Source organism: Doryrhamphus excisus, unplaced genomic scaffold, assembly GCF_030265055.1.
Source record: "Doryrhamphus excisus isolate RoL2022-K1 unplaced genomic scaffold, RoL_Dexc_1.0 HiC_scaffold_28, whole genome shotgun sequence".
Classification (NCBI taxonomy): domain Eukaryota; kingdom Metazoa; phylum Chordata; class Actinopteri; order Syngnathiformes; family Syngnathidae; genus Doryrhamphus; species Doryrhamphus excisus.
In genome coordinates this window covers 192,074-217,511 of record NW_026652246.1, presented here as the reverse complement: position 1 = coordinate 217,511, position 25,438 = coordinate 192,074, and the positions used below count along the sequence as shown (strand labels likewise).

Sequence of the window (25,438 nt, the reverse complement as noted above, 5' to 3'; positions counted from 1 at the left end):
CTGACCATTTGCCATGGCCACGCCCACCACATGTGCTTTACACACATCACAGTCCATCAACTGACATCATCAGTCTGTCAGTCAAACTGTGTATTGACTTTGATGTACATTGCTTCAAGGCAAGGCCAGACACCAGGCAGGGCCAGATAAGGTAAAAGTTAAGGTTAAAGTAAAAGTTTGGTGGCGTGCCACGCCCACATCCTAAGTAGCAGCCCAAAATCCTTCGCAATTTAACGTGGGCCATCCGTCTAGTGTCCGTTGATGCTACAACGGACTCATTCGGTCAAACCCCCTAGGAGGAGTTCGTCGAAATACGACCCCTACATCCTCCCCCAAATGGCCGCCGCCACCTAAAATGGCGGACTTCCTGTTGGTTTTTGAACATGGGTTCTTGAGACTTTTTTGTGTGTCCTGTCACGAGTGATGTCTCCTCCGAAAATCATGCCCATACGTGCAACGGGAGGCGAGGGATAATTATTTTAAAACTTGTAGGTGGCGCTAGTGAGTCAATTTGGCTTGGTTTCAAATGGGGGCCCCACCAGGGCCCTCAGGCCTGGAATCTGACCCCCCTTATGAGTTTTCAAGCACATGTGGACATGTGGCACTGTGGACAATTTGGAGTGGCCAATTAACCTAGCATGTTTTTGGAATGGGGGGGGGGGGTTATTTCTGCCTTGGTCTCTTCTCCGGACGGGGTTTTTCGGGACATCTTCGCTGTCTTCCTGTTGTCGTTTCGTCGCCAGTCTGAGTCTCTGAGTCCCGCATGTTTGTTTATAGGAGAATTGATGAAATAACAGATGAGTGACATCTACTGGTGAAACGCTGGAACAACCATTGCATGAACGGCCATCAATCACGTAAATAATATCATCAGAATCATATGTTTTATTACACATAAAATGACAATATTGCAACATCAACACAATACATAAAATTTAATCTATTAAATATGAAATATCTCACCATTTCGTTCTTTTCCCTCCGCTGCGTCAACTCGTTGGTTGGCCTCTGCCAAGGCTTCTTTGAGTTGGCTGATGGTGTTTTTTTGTTTTTTTAATAGTTCAGCCCTTCTTTGTCTCTCGTCGACCTGTCTGGCAGCGAAACCCAGAAAAGTCTCGGCCAGCACGCAGCTTTGCGAAAATAGGTCCTCGCGGGACACACACTGGTCCTGGGACGAGTACTGTTAAAACAAACATATTATTAACAGTCATTGATAGTAACGCATGGTAACATGCAACACAATGTTTCATATGACAAAATGAAGTGTACATGGAGATCCACATGTACAATATCAAATGTTATTGTTAATATTATTGAACCGTAAAACTATAAAAACAATAAAATATAGTCTAGCTTCAGAATAATAATGATATTGAAAAGTTAAATCACAGAAATACTTACACACATCAGCCGGCATTTGGTTCTCAGAGCTTGCACCTGAGGGTTTGTGGCTCTGGGCGATTTCGCCGGGGAAGAAGAGTTTGCCATTCTAGAAACAAAAAGAGATGCATAATATGTGTCCACATTTACTTAAACATGAATTGCATTCATGGTCAAAATATGGGGAAAAATAGGAAAGCGCTTACCTTTCAGCTGCGTTCACGGTGATGGACAGAGGTAGGAAAAAATGATCGAATGACCTCTTTTATACGTGATTCTACGACGATGTGATGGGCGTGGAATTCTTGGACAGTTGTGACAGTTGTCATGTATTATTGGATGCTCCACATGTGGGTATGGCACAGCGGCACACTGTTGTATTTGATTCTGGCGTTGTTTGAAGGTTCAAACGATGCATTCATGGCCCTTTGATCATCTGTTGGAATCTCAGAATGAAACACCTGTGCAGGCCGTCCGTTGCAGCAAAGACACCCGACAGTGTATAAATGGACATTTTGTCATACTGTCGAGACAGTTACATCGATATTACTGCTGCGAAGTAAGTACTTGATTATTTTCCTTTCTAATTAATTTATGTCTCAAATGAAGTGCATTTTACACGAATGCACGTAATGTTTGAGCAAATGTGGGTATATAACATGTGATGTATTTCTTTATAGAATGGCACATTTCTCGTCTCCTGCAAGGTTTATCAGCATAGATGACCCCGAGGTGGACTCCATCAGGAGCCAGTGCCAGGTGTTGAGTGTAAGTATTTGTAATTGCAATCGTAAATGTTTGTATTGTATTGACTGTTAACATGATAAAAATAAGAAACAATGTTATTTATATTGCATAACAAGATGGTGGTATTATATAAGAGCCAAATACGATGTCACTTGAATGAAGTGAGCATGTACCATTTTTGCATATGTGTATAAATTGTAGTAATGTATGAATCTTACAAAAATGTTGTTACTAAAACCAATTGCAAACAGTGTACTGTTACACAGTTAAGTATCATGCTCATTTGTTAATGTCTTCAGGTAAAGGTTGTAATAAGCTATTTAAAACACTGTCGTTAATGATAGCGTCTAGTATTGCAAATAATCTAATTTTTATTGTATTTGTGCAGTATTCATGCAGAGATCGCAGTGTGCCCAGGGTTGAATTAAATCAACAATGTGTGGAGGTGAGCCATGACATTATGGCCTATGTGACCAGGGAGATGGAGCAGAAGGAACGGGAGGAACTCGTGAGCAGGAGACAAAGGGCTGAAATTGCCAAATATAAATTTGGTCTCCAACAAGCTCTGCTAAGAGCTGAGGTGGCTGAGGCAACGTGTCTTTTTGTTGGAGATGGTGAGAAAGTTCATGCATAAATTTATTGTTTTCAATTTCTGATCTATTAATGTGGATTTGTGTGTATCACTAAAACTTGTGATGTTTTCAATATACAGAAAAAAGAGAATGTGGCACCCAAACCGGAGAAGAGGAGACAAGTGCCTCCCCCTAGATGTAAAGTGTGTATTTTTGTAAATTTTTTCATCGGTGTTTGTAAATTTGTTGGAAGTTATCGAAATAAATTATATATTAGACAATTTCTCTTGTTTTTTTTGCTCATCAACTACTACACAAACCTGCACACATAATATTCCACCTTTTAAAGGGAGACACTGGTGCCCACGTAATTCTGTAGAAATGGAAGTAAACACACACACACACACATATATATATATATACAGTGTAATGGTGTTCCAAAACTACAATTTCAGCAAGTAGAAAATGAGATTATTGTTGAACAAAACAAATATGCAATATTTACTTGATGTCTTTAATGTCATAATGGACTATCAAATATAGAAAATATATAAAAATGAGTATCTAAAATGTATTTTCTCTTTAATCTGTCAATATATGAAACAAGAGTGAATGCAGAGTGTCAGCACACCTGAAGATACACAGGTGCGTAGGAAGCAGGTGTAGCCAACAAAGTGTTCAAAAAGAGGTTCCTGCACACTGTGTTGCTCTCATTCATTAGTTTATTTAGGTAACGTTTCAGTCCGTTTGACCTTCATCAGAAATATTAGCTAGACCTAATATGTCTGATGAAGGTAGACCTAGTATGCTAGACCTAATATGTCTGATGAAGGTAGACCTAGTATGCTAGACCTAATATGTCTGATGAAGGTCCAACGGACCGAAACGTTACCTAACTAAAGTAATGAATGAGAGCCACACAGTGTGCGGGAACCTCTTGTTGTATATAATATATAATATATGAAACAAACCATGAAAAAAATGCAGTAAATATGTCTGTCATTTTTGACAAAAATATAACATATCTACTAACAGAGTCTGAGAAATCTCTATTTGAAATATATAACCTCAGGGTACATCAACATGAGCATATGAGTATATGGCTGAAATGGATGCAGCATGTGGCTCAAATGCACAAAGAAGGACATTTTGATGACATTCTGACACTTATGGAAACATCAACACATGAACTTCTACACTTAGGGGGCTGTATGTAAGATTGTGGCTATTGTGGCTGTTGCTGTGCCTGCTCATCACATCTGTGCTTGAATTGTTGCTCTGACATCGCTTTTCCTTGCTGGAAACAAGGACATCAGTTTTGGTGTCCTTTCACCTCCCTTCTGGCACCTTCCTCTCCTGAAAGAGGGATATGAAAGAAGAGACAAAAGAACCAGTGACAACAAAAAGTGAAGTGCATACTTAAGTATAACTGTGAAACATACAGTAGTTGTTTACAGTCCTTAATGTGTTTAACACAAAAGATCCAAATACTCACCTGTGAGACATTAAACAAGGTAGGCCACCTGTGTTTCATGTCACTGATGCTCATTTGTATGTCGTATGTTCCTCTATGTGCAAAAGTTCTCCACATCAAGTCCTTAATGACTGGGCTGTCTCTCTTCTTTAATTGGTGATTAGTTGGTTTTGGTTCAGCTCCTGGAGGATAGCGAGGAAGAATACCACTTCACCACTGTTCCATGTTTTAAGGGAGCAAGGACATCTTAAATGAAGACAGGGTACTTACAGCCACATCCATAAATACTGTGCTTGACTTGGTAATGCTTGAGAAGCTCCCCTTTTGTATCCTCCAATGTGCAGCGCCTACATTGCCAGGCCACGGGCCGCCACCTTAAAAAGGAGCATAAACAGTGTTAGGATGGTTTGTTTTTAAAGTGCTGTCTAATTTCATGTACATCGTTTTTGGATTGCGTTTTAAATCCACAGTTCTAAAGAAAGAATTATAATGCACATTCATTCATGCATTCATTTTCGATTGCTCATCCTCACAAGGGTCGCGAGGGGTGCTGGAGCCTATCCCAGCTGTCTTCGGGCGTGATGCAGGGTACACCCTGGACTGGTGGCCAGCCAATCCCAGGGCACATATAGACAAACAACCATTACCACCCACATTCATACCTATGGACAATTTGGAGTGGCTAATTAACCTAGCATGTTTTTGGAATGTGGGAGGAAACCGTAGTACCCGGAGAAAACCCACGCATGCACGGGGAGAACATGCAAACTCCACACAGAGATGGCCGAGGGTGGAATTGAACTGGCATCTTTTAGCTGTGAGGTCTGCACGCTAATCACTCGCCTGCCAAAAATGCACATTGACATTAATTATATCTCCAAATATAATTACAGGAAAACATGCAGTAATTCATAATTCGAATTAATATTTCGTATATAAAACCATGAATAAATAATTTTAATGAATACTGTTGCCCATCTCTGTGTGGAGTTTGCATGTTCTCCCCATGCATGCGTGGGTTTTCTCCGGGTACTCCGGTTTCCTCCCACATTCCAAAAACATGCAAATTTAATTCTAAGTAGACTCCAGTACCCCCCGCGACCTTCGTGGGGGTGAGCGGTAGAAAACGAATTTTGAATACTCTTGTACTATAATTGTAATGAGCTCCGGAAGTACCTCGGCTGTTCCCACAAGAGCTTCCCATCGGAGCATATCGACATCACGTCATGTTACAAAAACAATGTAGAACTAAGCAAAACACGGCGTACACACAAAGAGAGCGCGGTTAAAAGCTTAACTTTTCCGGTTCGATGGTCCGTTACCTGTTAAAGTATGTTCGCCCAACGAACCATGTTAGCTGAGCAATTTGGTGGCTAGCAAACATAGCTAAAGTTAGCTTACGCACAACAGAATAGCGGTGACATTAAAAAAACAACACCCAGCGTATTTGAAGGAAGACGAGGTCGCTATTAGTTTAAAAATTGCAAGTGCTGTACTTACCGATGTATTGTCGTCCATATAACTTGCCGTGTTTTGATACCTTCGCTGTTGTGTTGCCGGAAACTGTACCATAGACCTCTCATAACTCCACCCCTTTGGCCGCGAAGGGGGCACGTCATGACGGTCTACGTCACCAAGCTTAAGCGCTGGACTTAAGCATTTATTTATGTAAGCGATTAAATGATTTTCAGAGGTTTTACTAAGTTAGTAAACTTTATTATTGTTATATTTAATAAGGCTCTGGGTCATTTTCTGAGTGTAGTATTTTGTACATCATTCTAATCGGTCAGATCCTTTCGACAACCATTTGTTTACGTTTTATTCTGAAGCAGTGCGTTGCGGTGTGTGGAATGCATTGGAACATTTTGCTCTTTATGGAAAAGTGGTTGGCTCTTAAAAGAGCCGTTGTGGTGAATCTACTGCAGATTTGCAGCGATTTCTCGGCGGAAGTTGAGATAGAGCGTCTCATTTCCCCTCTCGTTGATATGGCAACCGTCGGCAAGCAAGTCGTGGACGGAGATGTTGGAATGCGGGATGCGCTTCATGCCGCGTTGTCGTAGGAAGCCGCCAAGGACTCGGTTAATCCTTTTCCTCGCATTGTCCAGTCCACGTTCTGTGGGTGCCGTCTGGTAACGCCAGTTCCAACGGGGCAAGATATCCGAAAACATCACCACTGTGCCGGGTAGCAAGTGGATGATGTAGTCGAGATCCGCCATCATTTTAAGGAGAAGCCGGCGGCAATTTTGGCCGCCGAAGCCAAAACTATTGCCGCCAAGGTGTATGAGCAGCAACTGTGGAGGTGTCGCTCCCGTTTGCAGCTTCTGGTGTATAAAAGGCACCAGATGCTCCCACCTCCTGCCGCCTTGTCCATGCCAGGTGACTTGGCAAGGGAGCCCGAAATTGGGGTCCCGCCGATATCGCCTGACGTGTCTTTCCAGCCGGGTCACAATGGAGCTGCCGATGAGCCACAACGTTGTCCTCTGCGTCCCGTTCATCGTTATGCCGATAGTCGCACTTGCAGCTTATTTATACAGTGAGCACGCAATGCCATTGGTTAGTTTTCCCTCCGTTCGTCCACGTAAACATTGTTTGGTTTAATGCGCCCAATTTCAAATTACATTCATTCCGCCAATAGCTGATCGATTGATAGGTGAGTGAGGCACGATTGGTCAATTTAAAAAATATTGACCCGCCCAACTTTCACATTACATTCAATCAGACGATCGCTGATAGGTTGTTTGTTTGGTGACTTATGATTGGTCATTTATCCAAAGGCGGAGCCTGACAGGTTGGTTTTGTGAGCTACGATTGGTCAGTTCTTCCACGGTGTGGTGCATGGTGCTATAAATGCTGCTTCGCGTGCCCGCTCCCCCCCCTTTCTGCTCGACCGAACAGAAAACTTTTCGAGAGAACGCTTTTTGCATTGCCTCAGACAAAGACAAAGACAAAGGACCTAAATTCGACGGAAACTGCAGTTTGCCATTGTGTTGGATTTCATCTGCTGACATAGAGGTGAGTTTTTTTTTAAATAGACTTAGTAAACTGAAATATATTCATTTGTAAGAATGAGCGCCATCGCAGGAATGCACGTCCGGTTGGAGCTTAACTCCATTTTGTTTTTTCTTCGGCTTTTTCTCCACATGTGTATAATTTTATGTGTTTTTATGTTGTCGTTGGTGTCGCCGCAAGGTAACTGCATGTTTGGGATACACTAACGGTCGGAACTTAACTCAATATAGCTCAAGTTATATTCGGTGGTGCTGCACGTAGGCCGCTTGTTCAGGATACACGAACGGTCGGAGCTTAACGCTGTATAGCGAAAATTATATTCGTTGTTGCCGCACCTTAAACGAGCCGTTAGCGGGCAAATTGGCGGCACTGATGACAAAGGCCCCGAAATGGCGTCGTCGTAAATGGCGTCGTTGATGCCACAGGCCCCAAAATGGCGGTCGCCCCCCCCGCGCCATCTTATCGCAGCAGGCAGGGAGAAAATAAATTCTCACGGATGTTAAAAGTATGGGAGTATTTTACACCTAAAGGTAACGATTTTGTGACCTGTGCTAAATGGAGATAGGGTACCATAAAAGCACCATTAAGCACCTGGGATTTGCTTGTGGAGAAGCCACCGCACCGTAGGTTTTCAACTTGTTTAGCTTTCTCTGTTTCCAATGATTTTAACCCCGTCATTCATCTAAACCACTACTGCGTTGCGGAGAAGACGTCCACCTTACGTTTTCTTCATTTTTCTTGTTTCCAATGATTAATCCCGTCATTCATCCAAAGGGCCACACCCAAGTGTGCATGTGCCCACTCAAACGCACACAATATGAGGGGGGTGGGGGAAGATGGTGCTCTTGCAGTAAAACACACAGCAGGTGTTTATTTATTTATGTTGTTTTCTGCATAATAGTTGTATTTATTGACAAAGTTTGATTTATCATTTTATCTCTGTGTGGAGTTTGCATTTATTCTGTGTGTGTGTTTCTCCGTGTACCCCCTCCCCCACTGGCGACTCCAAATTGTCCATAGGCATTAATGTGACTGTCAATGGTTGTCTCTGTGACCCATGCTTGGCTGGTGAGCAGGGTGTAGTCCACCTCTTGCCAGAATACAGCTGGGGTAGGCTCCAGCATTCCCACGACCCTTGTGAGGATAAGCAGCACAGAAAATAAATTGATTTATTCATTCATTTTCTACCGCTGCTGCAGGAGTCTATCCCAGTTGTATTCAGGCGAGAGGCGGGTACATCCTGGTTGTCAACCAATCACAGGGCACATAGAGACAACCATTTATACTCACTTTCATTTGACCCCCACCCCACACACACACTCCATATTGTCTGTGGCCATGAATGTGACTGTGAATGGTTGTCTATGTGCCCTGTGTTTTGCTGGTGACCGGGATGTAGTCCACCTCTCGCCTGAATATAGCTGGGGTAGGCTCCAGCATGCCGGCGACCCGTGAGGATAGGCAGTACGTAAAATGTATGGCTATGTTCATTCATTTTCTACTGCTGCTGCTGGAGTCTATCCCAGTTGTATTCGGGCGAGAGGGGTACATCCTGGTTGTCAGCCAATCACAGGGCACATATAGACAACCATTCACACCCACTTTCTTGCCTATGGACAATATGGCATCGCCAATGGGGGGCACGGAGAAAACCCACGCACACACGGGGTAACCAGAGAGCATGGAAAAGAGCATTTAGAAGCTTAAGTACATGGCGTGTGAACTGACATTGATTTCTTTGTTTTCTTTTAGATGCCACGAAAGAAGGGTTTCCGTATGCGACGCACACCCAAGGCTACCCAAGCTGTTGATTGTGCAGTTGCAACAAAAGGTAGGGAAGAAGTATCTTCACTGTCACCAGTGGAGGTACCAACAGGTGGGTTACAAAAGGTGGTCAAAGGGTCATTTCATCAAGGCAATACAAGGTTTAAGTATGCAGGAACACAGTGTATGGCGATTGCCTTTTGTGCCACTGCTTTACACAGTATTAAAAATGTCTTGTTGTGGGATACTGCTGATCTTGACATGGCTGTTGTTGAAGGCGATCAGTTGTATACCACTCTAAGGGAACGTCACGTAATTCGTGACACATCCCACTTTTTTCAGTCCATGGTTCCACTTGTAAGCCCGTTCAAATATCTAAAAAGGAAAAGGGCCCTGGACAAAAAATGTAAATATGTCGCTGACATGTGCATAAGGGAGACAAAGAAACTAATGACTATGAAGAATTACAGAGAACAAGCAGTCTTTAGGCAGAGAAAGAAGATGAGTGTTGAAAAATATAGAAATGATGTCATTCATAAAAATAGAGTTAAAACATCTAGCATCTATAAGTATAGAAATGACAGCTTGCATCGGGACAGGGTCAAGATGTGTAGTGTGAGTAAGTATAGAAGTGACAGCTTGCATCGGGACAAGGTCAAGATGCAGAGCATAAAAAAATATAAAATGGATACAAGGCACCGGGCCAGTGTCAAACTAGCCAGTATGAAGAAATATCTCAGTAATGTAGAACACAAAATGCGTGTCATTGCAGATGTCAAGGCACGAAGGCATGCTGCAAAGTTGCCAGAGGAAGAATTTGATGTTGTTGTTGAGCAGATTTTATAGAACGTGAAGAATGGGCCCCAATTTGTCTGCTGTGTGTGCCATAGGTTGATGTTTAAACATCAGGTCCTGCAGTGTCACAGAGAGCATTACAGCAGAAGTAGTGCAAGTGCTTCTCTTGTGAACACGTGCATTAATGAGGAGTATTTGCACCAATGTAATGCAGAGTGCACGGTACCATGTGTCTTGGTGGAGTCTGGTAGAGGGCAGCTGTGGATTTGCTACACTTGCCATTACAAGATTAGCAAAGGGGAATTCCCACCTGAATGTGTGGCAAATAATTTGAGAGTGGACCCGATTCCTCCTGAGCTGGCTTGCTTAAACAGCTTAGAGCAACATTTAATTGCACTAAATATCCCCTTCATGAAAATGCTAGCATTGCCCAAAGGGGGGCAAAATGGTGTCCATGGGCCTGTGACTTGTGTTCCGGCCAATGTTGTTGAAACGACAAATTTGTTGCCACGGTCCAATATGGAAGGCTCTATGCTCCGTGTCAAGCTCAAAAGGAAGCTGACTTACAAAGGACACTATGAGTACCATTTTGTGGACAGCATGCACATTCGAGAAGCCTTGAGGTATTTAAAAGTGTCAAATGTGCATTATGAAGATATCCAGTACAACGAGGAGTGGGTCAATGACTTTTGTAGGGAACCTGATGCCTCTCAGGTGGAGGACAGTGGTCCTGCTGTAGATGTCACACCACCTCTAGATGCAGAAGATGAACTTCTCCATGATAGACAGCAACACTGCATGTTTCAGGACACTTGTTTAATGCCAGTTGACATTGGTCAGGAAGCGCTAGATCAGTATTACGACAATATATTGAATGTGGCTCCGGCAGAAGGCAATAATCCTGTGAGGTTGCTTTCTGACCATTCAAATGAAGCTAGATGGTTCCCTGTGTTGTTTCCACATGGTCGTTTCACGTTTCATGATACTCGAAAATATAGGCTGACGGCGTCGCGATATTTCAATAATCGTATCATGCATGCTGATAAGCGGTTTGGGCAGAATGTGGAATACATATTCTATGCTCAGTACTTGTGTGAACTTGTGCAGGTGGTGTCGAGCATTTCCATTGCTTTACGCAAAGGAATTGCTGGTTTGGTGGCAAAAATGGCCAAGGATTTGTTGACCAACGATGAGTCGTTAAAGACATTGTTGGAATGTGACCAGGGCTATTGTTTTCTGAAGCCCATCAGAGGCACTCCAGCCTTTTGGCAGAGTACACAGCGCAATATTTTGGCTTGTGTGCGTCAGCTTGGTGTTCCCACGTGGTTTTGCTCTTTTTCATCTGCTGATTTACGGTGGAAAAACATGTTGGACTGCATTTTGAGAGAAGAAGAACGCAAACGGCTGCAGAGTTGGAGTGGGCTGACAGGTGTGATATGTTGCGACGGAATCCTGTGACTGCTGCACGGATGTTTGATTTCTGGTGGCATGTCTTGGTGATAATGTCTTCGAGCCAACCGATTGGCAAAGTTGTAGACTATTTTTACCGGGTGGAATTTCAGCAGCGTGGTTCCCCGCATGTACATTGTTTGTTCTGGGTAGAGAATGCCCCACGGATTGACGTTAACTCGGATGAAGAAGTCGCAAATTTTATTGATAGATATGTTACTTGTGAATTGCAGACACAGGATGAAGGATTGACAGAGACAACAGTGTCTTCTGTGCAGCAGCATTCTAAGCGACATTCTAAAACATGCAAAAAGAAAAACACCGTGTGCCGTTTCGGTTTTCCCAAACCCGTGTCAGGACGAACATTTATTAGCCATCAGTTTGACGGACAGGGACAAAAAACATGTACTTGTCAGGATAGCCAATCAACCGGTGTTAAACATGCACATGTCCAAAAGCATCCCAAAATGCCGCAAACATGAAAGCAGAAGACGCGTCCGCAATTGTGACATCCATTAAAAAAGCGCTTGCTGACGAGAACCACGCGTATCAAAGTGTGGAACATTTGTTCATTAGTCTCGGTATAACACAAAATACTTTCGAGTCCGCACACCGCCGCTTGGGTCATCGTACGGAAGTGCTAATGAAGCGTCAAATCAATGAGATTGAATGAGCAAACCTCTGCTGAAATGCTGGAATGCTAATATGGACATCCAGTATGTCGTTGATGCGTATGCGTGCGTGGTTTATATAATCTCGTATATTTCCAAAGCTGAGAGGGAGATTGGATTGCTGCTGAGTAATGCCCAGAAAGAAGCATCCAAACAGGCAAACGTCAGTGCCAAAGAGGCCTTAAAAAGTCTTGGCAGTGTGTACTTGCACAATAGAGACGTGTGTGCACAAGAGGCCGTTTACCGGGTGACAAATATGCATCTTAAAGAATGCTCGCGCAAAGTAGTTTTTGTTCCAACAGGGGACAATGTGGTCAAAATGAGTTTGCCTTTGAGTGTTTTGCGACAAAAAGCTTCATCAGCCGAATTAACAACGGAAGACATGTGGATGACCAGCATTTTCGACCGTTATAAAAACAGACCAAACGACGACACGTTCAATGACATGTGCTTGGCACAATTGGCTTCCGAATACCGCATCATCAGCAAAAACCAAAGGTCGGCATCCAAAATTGAACCTAAAAACAACTACGGACATGTGACAAAACGTACACGGACCAAACCTGCCGTAGTACGCTCTGCGCGCTTTTCAGAAACCAAAAACCCAGAGTTGTATTATCGTAGCCTTTTGCAGTTGTATCTGCCATGCCGGGTGGATTTGCAGTTAAGACCTGCCAACTGCCCAACATTTGAAGAGTTTTATGACAATGGTGCGGTCCGATTAGATGATGGGTAGATGCATTCTGTTCGATCCATAGTGGATACAAATAAACAACATTTCGACAACGACGGGGATGAACTGGATAGCATCCAAAGATCTATTGATCACAGCGGTATTGCTGAGGATGTGTGGTGTCTGCTTTGTCCAGAACAAGAGTTGGAAAGGCTACAGTGCGAAGAAGAACGTCGGAAAAAAACAGCAGTTGGTCGAAGAAGAGGCAGAAGTAATACCTGACTTGGCAAATGAAAACAGATCCGCTCTAAACTTACAAAAGCAAAACTCATTGAGTCGAAATGATGGCTTGGCATTGATCCGCTCCCTAAATAACACTCAAATGGACATTTTTTTACAAAATTAGACAGTGGTGCCTTGATAAAGTAGGTGGGAGAAAACCCGAGCCTTTACACTTATTCATCACAGGTGGTGCCGGGACAGGAAAAAGCCACCTAATTAAAGCCATCCAATATGAGGCTACCAGGTTGTTGTCAACAATGTGTCGGCAACCAGACAATATTTCTGTATGTCTAGCTGCACCAACAGGGATTGCTGCTTACAATTTGAATGCCACAACCATCCACAGCACATTGAGCATCGGCAAGGATACCCGTTTGCCTTACACACCACTGGGTGAGGAAACGGTGAATTCCTTGCGTGCCAAGTTCGCGGACCTCCAAATTTTGATAATCGATGAAATATCAATTGTTGATCACAAGTTGTTGACATACATTCATGGTGGTAGGTTGCGACAAATTAAGCAAACCGGTGACTATGCTGCATTTGTCAACGTCAGCATCATCGCCGTCGGTGATTTCTACCAGTTACCGCCAGTCAAAGGAAAGCCTCTCTATGTCAAAGACGCCACTTTCAACTTGTGGACAAAGCTTTTCCGTGTGGTCGAACTGACAACGATAGTCCGTCAAAAAGATAATCAATTTGCAGCATTGCTAAATAGACTCCGCAAACATCCGAAAGGCGCGGCGTTGTTGGAAACAGACATAGAACTTCTGAAACAGCGCGAAACGGGTGAGGTCAGCTCCGCGTTACATGTGTTTCCAACCAATCAACAAGTAAACGAGTACAACCTAAAATCAGCTTTTCAGGATCTGTACACAATAATAAAAGCTCAGGATTACAGCCAAAACAAAAAATCCGGTAAATTAGAAAAAAAAAGTTGGGCACCACAGCAAAGTTTACAACACGTGTTTAGAGGAAACTCTGGACATCGCTAAAGATGCTCGTGTAATGCTTTGCAAACACATTGATATTGAGGACGGCTTAGTTAACAGGGTTTGTGGCACCGTCTCTGACATTCTTTTCCAGCAGGATGACACATTTCACAGTAGGATCTATGTAAAATTTGATGATGCCCAAGTAGGTAAACAAAGGCACGCACAAACTACTAATGAGTCCGTCACGCTAAAAGACAGTACATTTATTCTGCCAAAGGAAGAAAAGGTAACTAAAAGTGGTGGCATGCGTCACCAGTTCCCTCTGAAGCTCGCTTGGGCTTGCACGGTGCATAAAGTCCAGGGTGTTACCGTGAGCAATGCAGTTGTGTGTCTGGACAGGGTGTTCTCCGCAGGGCAGGCATATGTAGCCTTGAGTCGGGTCACAGGTTTAACTGGTTTGATTATTCAGGACTTTGATGCAGCAAAAATATACTGTAATAATGCCATTAAGGATGCTGTAGGAAGGATGTCACCATTTTTGAGCAAAAATGTACCACCACAACATGTGCAACCACAATTCACGATTTATTTGATGAATGTCCAAAATTTGACAAAACATGCGTCAGATTTGGCAGCATGTACACAGCACCTGCAGCCTAACTGCATCGCTGTGACGGAAACGTGGCTGCCGACGGCATGTACACCCAGGAGTGTAACCATTCCTGGGTATCATTTCCATAGCCAACCACGATGTTTGTCTTACTCCAGCAGTAACCCTGCTTTGGTAGAATTACAAGGGCAACAGCATGGCGGAGTTGGCATGTACATTGCAGACCACCTGCACTGTAGTGTTGTCTCCGCCCCAAACTTCAACTTGGAAGTTTTACTGGTGAACTGCTCCGCACCCAGTGTGTTAATAGCAGTTGTGTATCGACCACCCTCCTATCCAATGGCGTTGTTTCAAGGTCACCTTGGCACGCTGCTGGATTGGTTGCACCAGAAGTACACCAGCGTTGTCGTACTGGGAGATTTTAATGAAAATTTGTTAAAATCTTCCACTATCAGCACATGGCTAGGAAAGGGTTCTGCCAGTCAGTCAAACATCCAACCACAGAAAAGGGTACACTAATTGACCATGTTTATGTCAAAACATCACACTTTGATGTAGAATCGGTTGTGATGCCCACTTATTTCAGTAACCATGAAGGGATTTTGTGCTCTTTTAAACACCAAATTTAAAATGCACACACACACTCCACTTCAGCATCTTATAGTGTGTAAAATAGGTTCAGGTTCGACCAGTGGACAATTTACAATCCACGAGTTTACTTGCCCACGAGAACGGTGGATTGTATTTGTCAATCACTGAATAAAAGTGAAACCACTGGCCAAAATTAAGATCCCAGTTTCTGTTTAGGATGGTAACTATTTTCCTTATTTGTCAAACCAGAAAATTAACATTGTACATATTGTAAACATGTACATTTTGTGAACATGTACATATTGTAAATATGTAAATATTGTAACCTCTGCATATATTTTAAATAGTATACATATTGGAAATATGTATATATGTATATATGTAAATAGTACCTGATGAAATGATCCCAGCGCTGCCTCACTCACCTGTCCTCTTGTCTTGGTAGTTACCGCCTGTCTGCCTTAAAATTAAATACTAAAGGGATTCAAACCTTTTTGAACACAAAGAGTTGATATTTTTCTAACCAAATTGTATTAGTCAATCACTGGCGCAAAATTCAACCACTGCCCAAAATTAAGATTCAAAGGGATTAAAACTAAGACTTTTCTGAAGACATAGTTGGTATTTTTCTAACCAGTGGACAATTTACAATCCACAAGTTTACTCAACCACAAGAACGGTGGATTGTGTTTGTCAATCACTGATGAAAAAATATGTTTTTTCAGACACGGTAATGAAGACAATGAGGGCAATGTAAATATGTAAAAATGTAAATATGTGAATACTGTGAATGTATATTGTGATGTATATTGTGACTAACCTCTGCTCTTGTCTTTCTAGTTGCCGCCTGTCTTCAGTTCCACGCACATCATCTTTATATTAACATAGTAGCAGTAGAATAGCATAGAAGTAAAACTAATCCCATAAGTGCATCATACCAACTATTATAATAGCAATGTAGTCGTTTGCATGCATGTGAGTTTTCATCAACAGGACAAGACCCCTCTGACGGTGTGAGTGTCCTCTGACAACTGCTGCATGTGGTAAGATATGGAGCTGTTTTCACTATTCATATTGGTCAAATTCTGTTCATGTGTGAAACACTTGACTTTTTGCCACTTGACATTATACTCATGTGATTTCTCCCGATACGTAAACCGAGCTCCAGACCACAAGTTAAACTTTGCTTAGTAAATAAAATACATCTTGAAATGTTGCCAGTCACATAAAACATTTTCTTTTTGACCAAGTAGCTTTAATTAGCTGGAAGTTGGAAACACCTCCACTATGCTAAATGGGACACAGAATCTTACATGAGTTTATGTTCTGCAGGGGAAAAATGTTAACCTGTTAACCAAAATGTATGGGGGCCTTGTGCTTGTGCTACTAAAATTATACATAGAATGCCATGGTACTTGTAGTAAAAAAAACCTTCCTCATGCTGTCTTCGTTGACCTTTTTATATGATCATAGCAAGTTTACTAACGCATTTGTTTCACGCTTTGTCTGACCTGTAGTGAATGCTGGCTGCTTCCAGAGGAGCTCCCACCATTGCACCTTGACATCCACCCATTGCTGACGGGATAGGATACTGGTGATTCCAGGAACTGGTCATCGTGGGACTGCAACTGCTGATCCTTTCCTCCACCCATTCTTAACCCTCTGTCCTTTCTTCACCACTGTCTACCTACCATCTCTCCATGTCATCCCTCTCAACCCAACCGGTCGAGACAGAAGGCCACCCCATAGAGCCTGGGTTCTGTCCAAGGTTTCTCAAAGAGTTTTTCCTTGCCTCCGTTGCCAAGTGCTTGCTCGTGTGGGGTTCAGTTGGTTCTCTTTCTAGATAACTTCCATATGATGATTAGAATTGGCACTATATCAAATAAATTGGCTTGACATAACTGCTTTTGTCATTTCTGCATGTTTAGTACATAACCACACACGTGTTCATTCATAGTTTAGACAATCTACAATGTCAACTCTGTCTCTGCTGCTATCCTGCAAAACACTCCACCCACTTGGACCCTGGGTGGACCACAGAGATGCTTCACAGACCAAGGACCCAACCAGCAATCGTGGAGTCCACCAGCATGGCGCATCAAAATATAGCTGGGATTGGTTCCAGCACACCTATGACCCATGTGGAGGATGAACAGCATAGAAGGATGGTATAATGATGAATGTCAGCATAATTGTGTCCATAATTGACTATGTGGCAGGGTGTTATGACAGATATTGACAACTCTTTCAAAGGTGGGTATGTGGTCATGTCCTGTTTGATGTCACAACTCCCTAAAAGTCTTGGGACAGACAGACCATGTAGAATGTAGTTCTACTTTTCCAGAGGTTGGTGGCGCTATACAGTCTAAGGTGGGTACATGGTCATGTCCTGTCTGCCACCATAGAAAAAAATCAGACCATATAGAATGGAGTTATACAATTCAAACAGTTGGTGGCGCTATATGTACAGACTGATTTTCCTTCCATGTGTAAGGAAGTTACGGCAGATAGACATTTCAACCAGTTGGTGGCGCTATAGAGTATGTACACACAGTATAACAAACTAGAGATTGACCCAACACCAAAAAAAATTCAAGACAATCTGACCATGAATCAGGAAGTTACGGCAGATATACATTTCCACCAGTTGGTGGCGCTATAGAGTCCGTATACACACACAGTCACAGAATGGAGGGTGACCGAACCCACCCAAAAAAATTAGGAGACGATCCGACCATGCGTAAGGAAGTTACGGCAGATATACATTTCCACCAGTTGGTGGCGCTGTGTTTTGAACATGGGTTCTGGAGTGTTAGGTGCGTCCTGTCATGATAGACGTCTCCACCGAAAATCATAGTGATACGTGCAACGGGTGGCGAGGGATAATGAATTGAAACTTCTAGGTGGCGCTAGTGTGTCAATTTAGATTGGTGTCACATGGGAGCACCACCAGGGCGCTCAGGCCTGGATTATGACCTTACGTGTAAGATTTTAGCAGCCTGTGACCTTCTGCGGGCAAAATATGAGCCTTCGATGGTCAATGGCGAAGGCTGACCATTCGCCGTGGCCACGCCCACCACATGTGCTTTACACACATCATAGTCCATCGACTGACATCATCAGTCTGTCAGTCAAACTGTGTATTGACTTTGATGTACATTGCTTCAAGGCAAGGCCAGACACCAGGCAGGGCCAGATAAGGTAAAAGTTAAGGTTAAAGTAAAAGTTTGGTGGCGTGCCACGCCCACATCCTAAGTAGCAGCCCAAAATCCTTCGCAATTTAACGTGGGCCATCCGTCTAGTGTCCGTTGATGCTACAACGGACTCATTCGGTCAAACCCCCTAGGAGGAGTTCGTCGAGATACGACCCCTACATCCTCCCCCAAATGGCCGCCGCCACCTAAAATGGCCGACTTCCTGTTGGTTTTTGAACATGGGTTCTTGAGACTTTTTTGTGCGTCCTGTCACGAGTGAGATCTCCTCCGAAAATCATGCCCATACATGCAACCGGAGGCGAGGGATAATTATTTTAAAACTTGTAGGTGGCGCTAGTGAGTCAATTTGGCTTGGTTTCAAATGGGGGCCCCACCAGGGCCCTCAGGCCTGGAATCTGCCCCCCCTTATGAGTTTTCAAGCACATGCGACCTTCTGCGGGCGAATGATGACCCTTTCTTTGTAAACGGCGAGGCCTGAGCATTCGCCGCCGGGCCACGCCCACCACGTGCGCTTTTCCTGCATCATGGTCCATCAACAGGCTTCACCAGGCTGTCAGGCAGTGACCTTGTGACCTCGGTGTTCATCTGATGAATCTCCTGGCAGAAAAGGCCTCATGTAGATCACACGCCTTTAGCCTGTCGCCAATAGGTGGCGCTGCGACGAAATCAGGAAGTGACCTACGGGGACCTTCGGGGCGGGGCCATGATCACATGTACCAAGTATGATGAAGATCTGACCACGTGGAGCCAAGTTATTCACGTCTACAGTTACGCTCAGCGTGCAAGGCCCGGACAGATGAAAAAGGGCAAAATTTGGGGGCGTGCCACGCCCACATCGTATGGAATATCCCAAAATCCTTCGCAATTTAACGTCGGCCATCCGTCTAGTGTCCGTTGATGCAACAACGGACTCATTCGGTCAAACCCCCTAGGAGGAGTTCGTCAAGATACGACCCCAACTTCTGGCCCGAAAAAGGCCGGCGCCATCCAAAATGGCCGACTTCCTGTTCGTTTTCCAATATGGGTTCTTGAGACTATTTGGTCCGTCCTGTCACGATAGACGTCTCCACCAAGTTTCGTGACGATCGGTGAAACTGGTGGCGGGGGCTAATTTTTTTTAAAATTCAAGGTGGCGCTAGAGAGCCAATTTTGGAACATTATATTTGAAACCCATAAAATATCAAATTTTTCGCCAGACCTGATGCGCTCGGCAAATTTGGTGAGTTTTCGGGCATGTTAAGGCCCTCAAAATGGCGCTCAAAGGCGCGGAAGAATAATAATAATAAAAAGAAACGGAACGATTACAATAGGGCTTTCGCACTGGTCAGTGCTCGAGCCCTAATAATTAAAACTGCAAGCAGTGATGAGCGGGCTCGAGCACCCCGACGCGGTCGGGGGTACGCGCGGGTCGGGGGCGCGCGCGTGTCCGGACGGGTGCGCGGACGCGCCGTACGAAAAACCGCGGCGATGGGATAAGCGGTAAGGGAGTTACGGCACTTGCAATTTTCCGCCAGGAGGGGGCGACGCCGGCGGCGAGGCGGGTGCGCGGTCACGTCCCGTCCGACGACCCGAACAGCCATAAAAAAAATTGCGACGATCGGACCGTGCGGTAGGTACTTGCGGCGGATATACGTTTCCGCCTGTGGGTGGCGCTATACAGTCTATGCGCCCACACGGTAACGGACCGGAGGGTACCCCGAAGCACCAGAAAAAATTAGGTGCCGATCCGACCGTGCGGAAGGAAGTTACGGCAGATATACATTTTCACCAGTTGGTGGCGCTATAGCATATGTACACACACTGTCATAGACCAGAGGGTACCCCGAACCACCGGAAAAAAATTCGGGCAGATCCGACCATGTGGGAGGAAGTTACGGCAGATATACATTTCCACCAGTTGGTGGCGCTATAGAGTCTACGGACACACAGATTCAAAGAGTGGAGGGTGACCCGACCGACCAAAAAAAAATTTAGAGACGATCCGACCATGTTGAAGGAAGCTATGGCTATATACATTTCCGCCAGTTGGTGGCGCTATAGAGTCTATGTACACACACAGCCATAGACCAGAGGGTACCCCAAACCACCAGAAAAAATTTGGGAACGATCCGACCATGTGGAAGGAAGTTACGGCAGATATACATTTTCACCAGTTGGTGGCGCTATAGCGTATTTACACACACACTGTCATAGACCAGAGGATACCTTGAACCACCAGAAAAAAATTCGGGCAGATTCGACCATGTGGGAGAAAGTTACGGCAGATATACATTTCCACCAGTTGGTGGCGCTATACAGTCTATGTACACACACAGTCATGGACCAGAGGGTACCCCAAACCGCCAGAAAAAATTTGGTGCCGATCCGACCATGTGGAAGGAAGTTACGGCAGATATAAATTTCCACCAGTTGGTGGCGCTATAGCGTATGTACACACACAGTCATAGACCAGAGGGTACCCCAGACCACCAGAAAAAATTAGGGGCCGATCCGACCATGTGGAAGGAAGTTACAGCTGATGTACATTTCCACCAGTTGGTGGCGCTGTGTTTTGAACATGGGTTCTGGAGCGTTAGGTGCGTCCTGTCATGATAGACGTCTCCACCGAAAATCATAGTGATACGTGCAACGGGTGGCGAGGGATAATGAATTGAAACTTCTAGGTGGCGCTAGTGTGTCAATTTAGATTGGTGTCACATGGGAGCACCACCAGGGCGCTCAGGCCTGGATTATGACCTTACGTGTAAGATTTTAGCAGCCTGTGACCTTCTGCGGGCAAAATATGAGCCTTCGATGGTCAATGGCGAAGGCTGACCATTCGCCGTGGCCACGCCCACCACATGTGCTTTACACACATCATAGTCCATCGACTGACATCATCAGTCTGTCAGTCAAACTGTGTATTGACTTTGATGTACATTGCTTCAAGGCAAGGCCAGACACCAGGCAGGGCCAGATAAGGTAAAAGTTAAGGTTAAAGTAAAAGTTTGGTGGCGTGCCACGCCCACATCCTAAGTAGCAGCCCAAAATCCTTCGCAATTTAACGTGGGCCATCCGTCTAGTGTCCGTTGATGCTACAACGGACTCATTCGGTCAAACCCCCTAGGAGGAGTTCGTCGAGATACGACCCCTACATCCTCCCCCAAATGGCCGCCGCCACCTAAAATGGCGGACTTCCTGTTGGTTTTTGAACATGGGTTCTTGAGACTTTTTTGTGCGTCCTGTCACGAGTGATGTCTCCTCCGAAAATCATGCCCATACGTGCAACGGGAGGCGAGGGATAATTATTTTAAAACTTGTAGGTGGCGCTAGTGAGTCAATTTGGCTTGGTTTCAAATGGGGGCCCCACCAGGGCCCTCAGGCCTGGAATCTGCCCCCCCTTATGAGTTTTCAAGCACATGCGACCTTCTGCGGGCAAATGATGACCCTTTCTTTGTAAACGGCAAGGCCTGAGCATTCGCCGCCAGGCCACGCCCACCACGTGCGCTTTTCCTGCATCATGGTCCATCAACAGGCTTCACCAGGCTGTCAGGCAGTGACCTTGTGACCTCGGTGTTCATCTGATGAATCTCCTGGCAGAAAAGGCCTCATGTAGATCACACGCCTTTAGCCTGTCGCCAATAGGTGGCGCTGCGACGAAATCAGGAAGTGACCTACGGGGACCTTCGGGGCGGGGCCATGATCACATGTACCAAGTATGATGAAGATCTGACCACGTGGAGCCAAGTTATTCACGTCTACAGTTACGCTCAGCGTGCAAGGCCCGGACAGATGAAAAAGGGCAAAATTTGGGGGCGTGCCACGCCCACATCGTATGGAATATCCCAAAATCCTTCGCAATTTAACGTCGGCCATCCGTCTAGTGTCCGTTGATGCAACAACGGACTCATTCGGTCAAACCCCCTAGGAGGAGTTCGTCGAGATACGACCCCAACTTCTGGCCCGAAAAAGGCCGGCGCCATCCAAAATGGCCGACTTCCTGTTCGTTTTCCAATATGGGTTCTTGAGACTTTTTGGTCCGTCCTGTCACGATAGACGTCTCCACCAAGTTTCGTGACGATCGGTGAAAGTGGTGGCGGGGGCTAATTTTTTTTAAAATTCAAGGTGGCGCTAGAGAGCCAATTTTGGGACATTATATTTGAAACCCATAAAATATCAAATTTTTCGCCAGACCTGATGCGCTCGCCGAATTTGGTGAGTTTTCGGGCATGTTCAGGCCCTCAAAAAGGCCGTCATTTCGTCAGAATAATAATAATAATAATAATTAAAACTGCAAGCAGTGATGAGCGGGCTCGAGCACCCCGACGCGGTCGGGGGTACGCGCGGGTCGGGGGTACACGCGGGTCGAGGGCGCGCGCGTGTTCGGACGGGCGCGCGGACGCACCGTACGAAAAACCGCAACGATGGGATAAGCGGTAAGGGAGTTACGGCACTTGCAATTTTCCGCCCGGAGGGGGCGACGCCGGCGGCGAGGCTGGTGCACGGTCACGTCCCGTCCGGCGCCCCGAACCGCCATAAAAAAATTTGCGACGATCGGACCATGCGGTAGGTACTTGCGGCGGATATACGTTTCCGCCTGTGGGTGGCGCTATACAGTCTATGCGCCCACACGGTAACGGACCGGAGGGTACCCCGAACCACCAGAAAAAAATTCGGGCAGATCCGACCATGTGGGAGGAAGTTACGGCAGACATACATTTTCACCAGTTGGTGGCGCTATAGAGTCTATGTATACACACAGTCAGAGACCAGAGGGTACCCCGAACCACCAGAAAAAATTTGGGACTGATCCGACCATGTGGAAGGAAGTTACAGCTGTTATACATTTCCACCAGTTGGAGGCGCTATAGCGTATGTACACACTGTCATAGACCAGAGGGTACCCCGAACCACCAGAAAAAAATTCGGGCAGATCCAACCATGTGGGAGAAAGTTAGGGCAGATATACATTTCCATCAGTTGGTGGCGCTATACAGTCTATGTACACACACAGTCATAGACCAGAGGGTACCCCAAACCACCAGAAAAAATTTGGGGCCGATGCGACCATGTGGAAGGAAGTTACAGCTGATATACATTTCCACCAGTTGGTGGCGCTATAGTGTATGCACACACACTGTCATAGAGCAGAGGGTACCCCAAACCACCAGAAAAAAATTCGGGCAGATCGGACCAAGTGGGATGAAGTTACGGCAGATATACATTTTCACCAGTTGGTGGCGCTATCGAGTCTATGTACACACACAGTCATAGACCGCAGGGTACCCTAAACCACCAGAAAAAAATTGGGGCAGATCCGACCATGTGGAAGGAAGTTACAGGTGATATACTTTTCCACCAGTTGGTGGCGCTGTGTTTTGAACATGGGTTCTGGAGCGTTAGGTGCGTCCTGTCATGATAGACGTCTCCACCGAAAATCATAGTGATACGTGCAACGGGTGGCGAGGGATAATGAATAGAAACTTCTAGGTGGCGCTAGTGTGTCAATTTAGATTGGTGTCACATGGGAGCACCACCAGGGCGCTCAGGCCTGGATTATGACCTTACGTGTAAGATTTCAGCAGCCTGTGACCTTCTGCGGGCAAAATATGAGCCTTCGATGGTCAATGGCGAAGGCTGACCATTCGCTGTGGCCACGCCCACCAAATGTGCTTTACACACATCATAGTCCATCGAATGACATCATCAGTCTGTCGGTCAAACTGTGTATTGACTTTGATGTACATTGCTTCAAGGCAAGGCCAGACACCAGGCAGGGCCAGATAAGGTAAAAGTTAAGGTTAAAGTAAAAGTTTGGTGGCGTGCCACGCCCACATCCTAAGTAGCAGCCCAAAATCCTTCGCAATTTAACGTGGGCCGTCCGTCTAGTGTCCGTTGATGCTACAACGGACTCATTCGGTCAAACCCCCTAGGAGGAGTTCGTCGAGATACGACCCCTACATCCTCCCCCAAATGGCCGCCGCCACCTAAAATGGCGGACTTCCTGTTGGTTTTTGAACATGGGTTCTTGAGACTTTTTTGTGCGTCCTGTCACGAGTGATGTCTCCTCCGAAAATCATGCCCATACGTGCAACGGGAGGAGAGGGATAATTATTTTAAAACTTGTAGGTGGCGCTAGTGAGTCAATTTGGCTTGGTTTCAAATGGGGGCCCCACCAGGGCCCTCAGGCTTGGAATCTGCCCCCCCTTATGAGTTTTCAAGCACATGTGACCTTCTGCGGGGGAATGATGACCCTTTCTTCTTAAACGGCGAGGCCTGAGCATTCGCCGCCAGGCCACGCCCACCACGTGCGCTTTTCCTGCATCATGGTCCATCAACAGGCTTCACCAGGCTGTCAGGCAGTGACCTTGTGACCTCGGTGTTCATCTGATGAATCTCCTGCCAGAAAAGGCCTCATGTAGATGACACGCCTTTAGCCTGTCGCCAATAGGTGGCGCTGCGACGAAATCAGGAAGTGACCTACGGGGACCTTCGGGGCGGGGCCATGATCACATGTACCAAGTATGATGAAGATCTGACCACGTGGAGGCAAGTTATTCACGTCTACAGTTACGCTCAGCGTGCAAGGCCCGGGCAGATGAAAAAGGGCAAAATTTGGGGGCGTGCCACGCCCACATCGTATGGAATATCCCAAAATCCTTCGCAATTTAACGTCGGCCAGCCGTCTAGTGTCCGTTGATGCAACAACGGACTCATTCGGTCAAACCCCCTAGGAGGAGTTCGTCGAGATACGACCCCAACTTCTGGCCCGAAAAAGGCCGGCGCCATCCAAAATGGCCGACTTCCTGTTCGTTTTACAATATGGGTTCTTGAGACTTTTTGGTCCGTCCTGTCACGATAGACGTCTCCACAAAGTTTCGTGACGATAGGTGAAACTGGTGTCGGGGGCCAATTTTTTCAAAAATAAAAGGTGGCGCTAGAGAGTCAATTTTGGAACATTGTTTTCGGGACCCCCACCAGATCGCAATTTTCGGCAGACCTGACGCGCTTGCAAAATTTGGTGAGTTTTCGGGCATGTTCAGGCCCTCAAAAGGGCCGTCGAATCGGCAGAATAATAATAATAATAATAATAATAATAATAATAATAAACATTACGATTACAATAGGGCTTTCGCACTGGTCAGTGCTCGAGCCCTAATAATAATAATAATAATAATAAACATTACGATTACAATTGGGCTTTCGCACTGGTCAGTGCTCGAGCCCTAATTAAAACTGCAAGCAGTGATGAGCGGGCTCGAGCACCCCGACGCGGTCGGGGGTACGCGCGG

The 25,438-nt window shown here is 45.4% G+C and overlaps 1 protein-coding gene across 2 annotated transcripts; it reads left to right on the top strand.

Annotated features, from left to right (window-relative positions):
- The first annotated feature begins 6,605 nt into the window (after nucleotides 1-6,605).
- LOC131119624 (uncharacterized) lies at nucleotides 6,606-10,045 on the top strand. Of its 2 annotated transcripts, XM_058064753.1 has the most exons (3): nucleotides 6,606-7,185; nucleotides 8,935-9,546; nucleotides 9,601-10,045. In XM_058064753.1, exons 1-3 carry the CDS (start codon nucleotides 7,021-7,023, stop codon nucleotides 9,790-9,792), a joined length of 969 nt encoding a protein of 322 aa, XP_057920736.1. In that variant the 5' UTR covers nucleotides 6,606-7,020; the 3' UTR covers nucleotides 9,793-10,045. The 2 variants fall into 2 exon arrangements, with proteins under 2 accessions (XP_057920736.1, XP_057920735.1); XM_058064752.1 differs by having other exon boundaries at nucleotides 8,935-10,045.
- The last annotated feature ends 15,393 nt before the right edge of the window (nucleotides 10,046-25,438 follow it).

What these genes read in the sequence shown, in the direction of transcription:
- LOC131119624 (XM_058064752.1), top strand. Translation starts at nt 7,021, where the DNA reads ATGCTGCTTCGCGTGCCCGCTCCCCCCCCTTTCTGCTCGACCGAACAG. An exon ending in TTTCATCTGCTGACATAGAG is followed by an intron (nt 7,186 to 8,934) that starts GTGAGTTTTTTT and finishes GTTTTCTTTTAG; the next exon opens with ATGCCACGAAAGAAGGGTTT.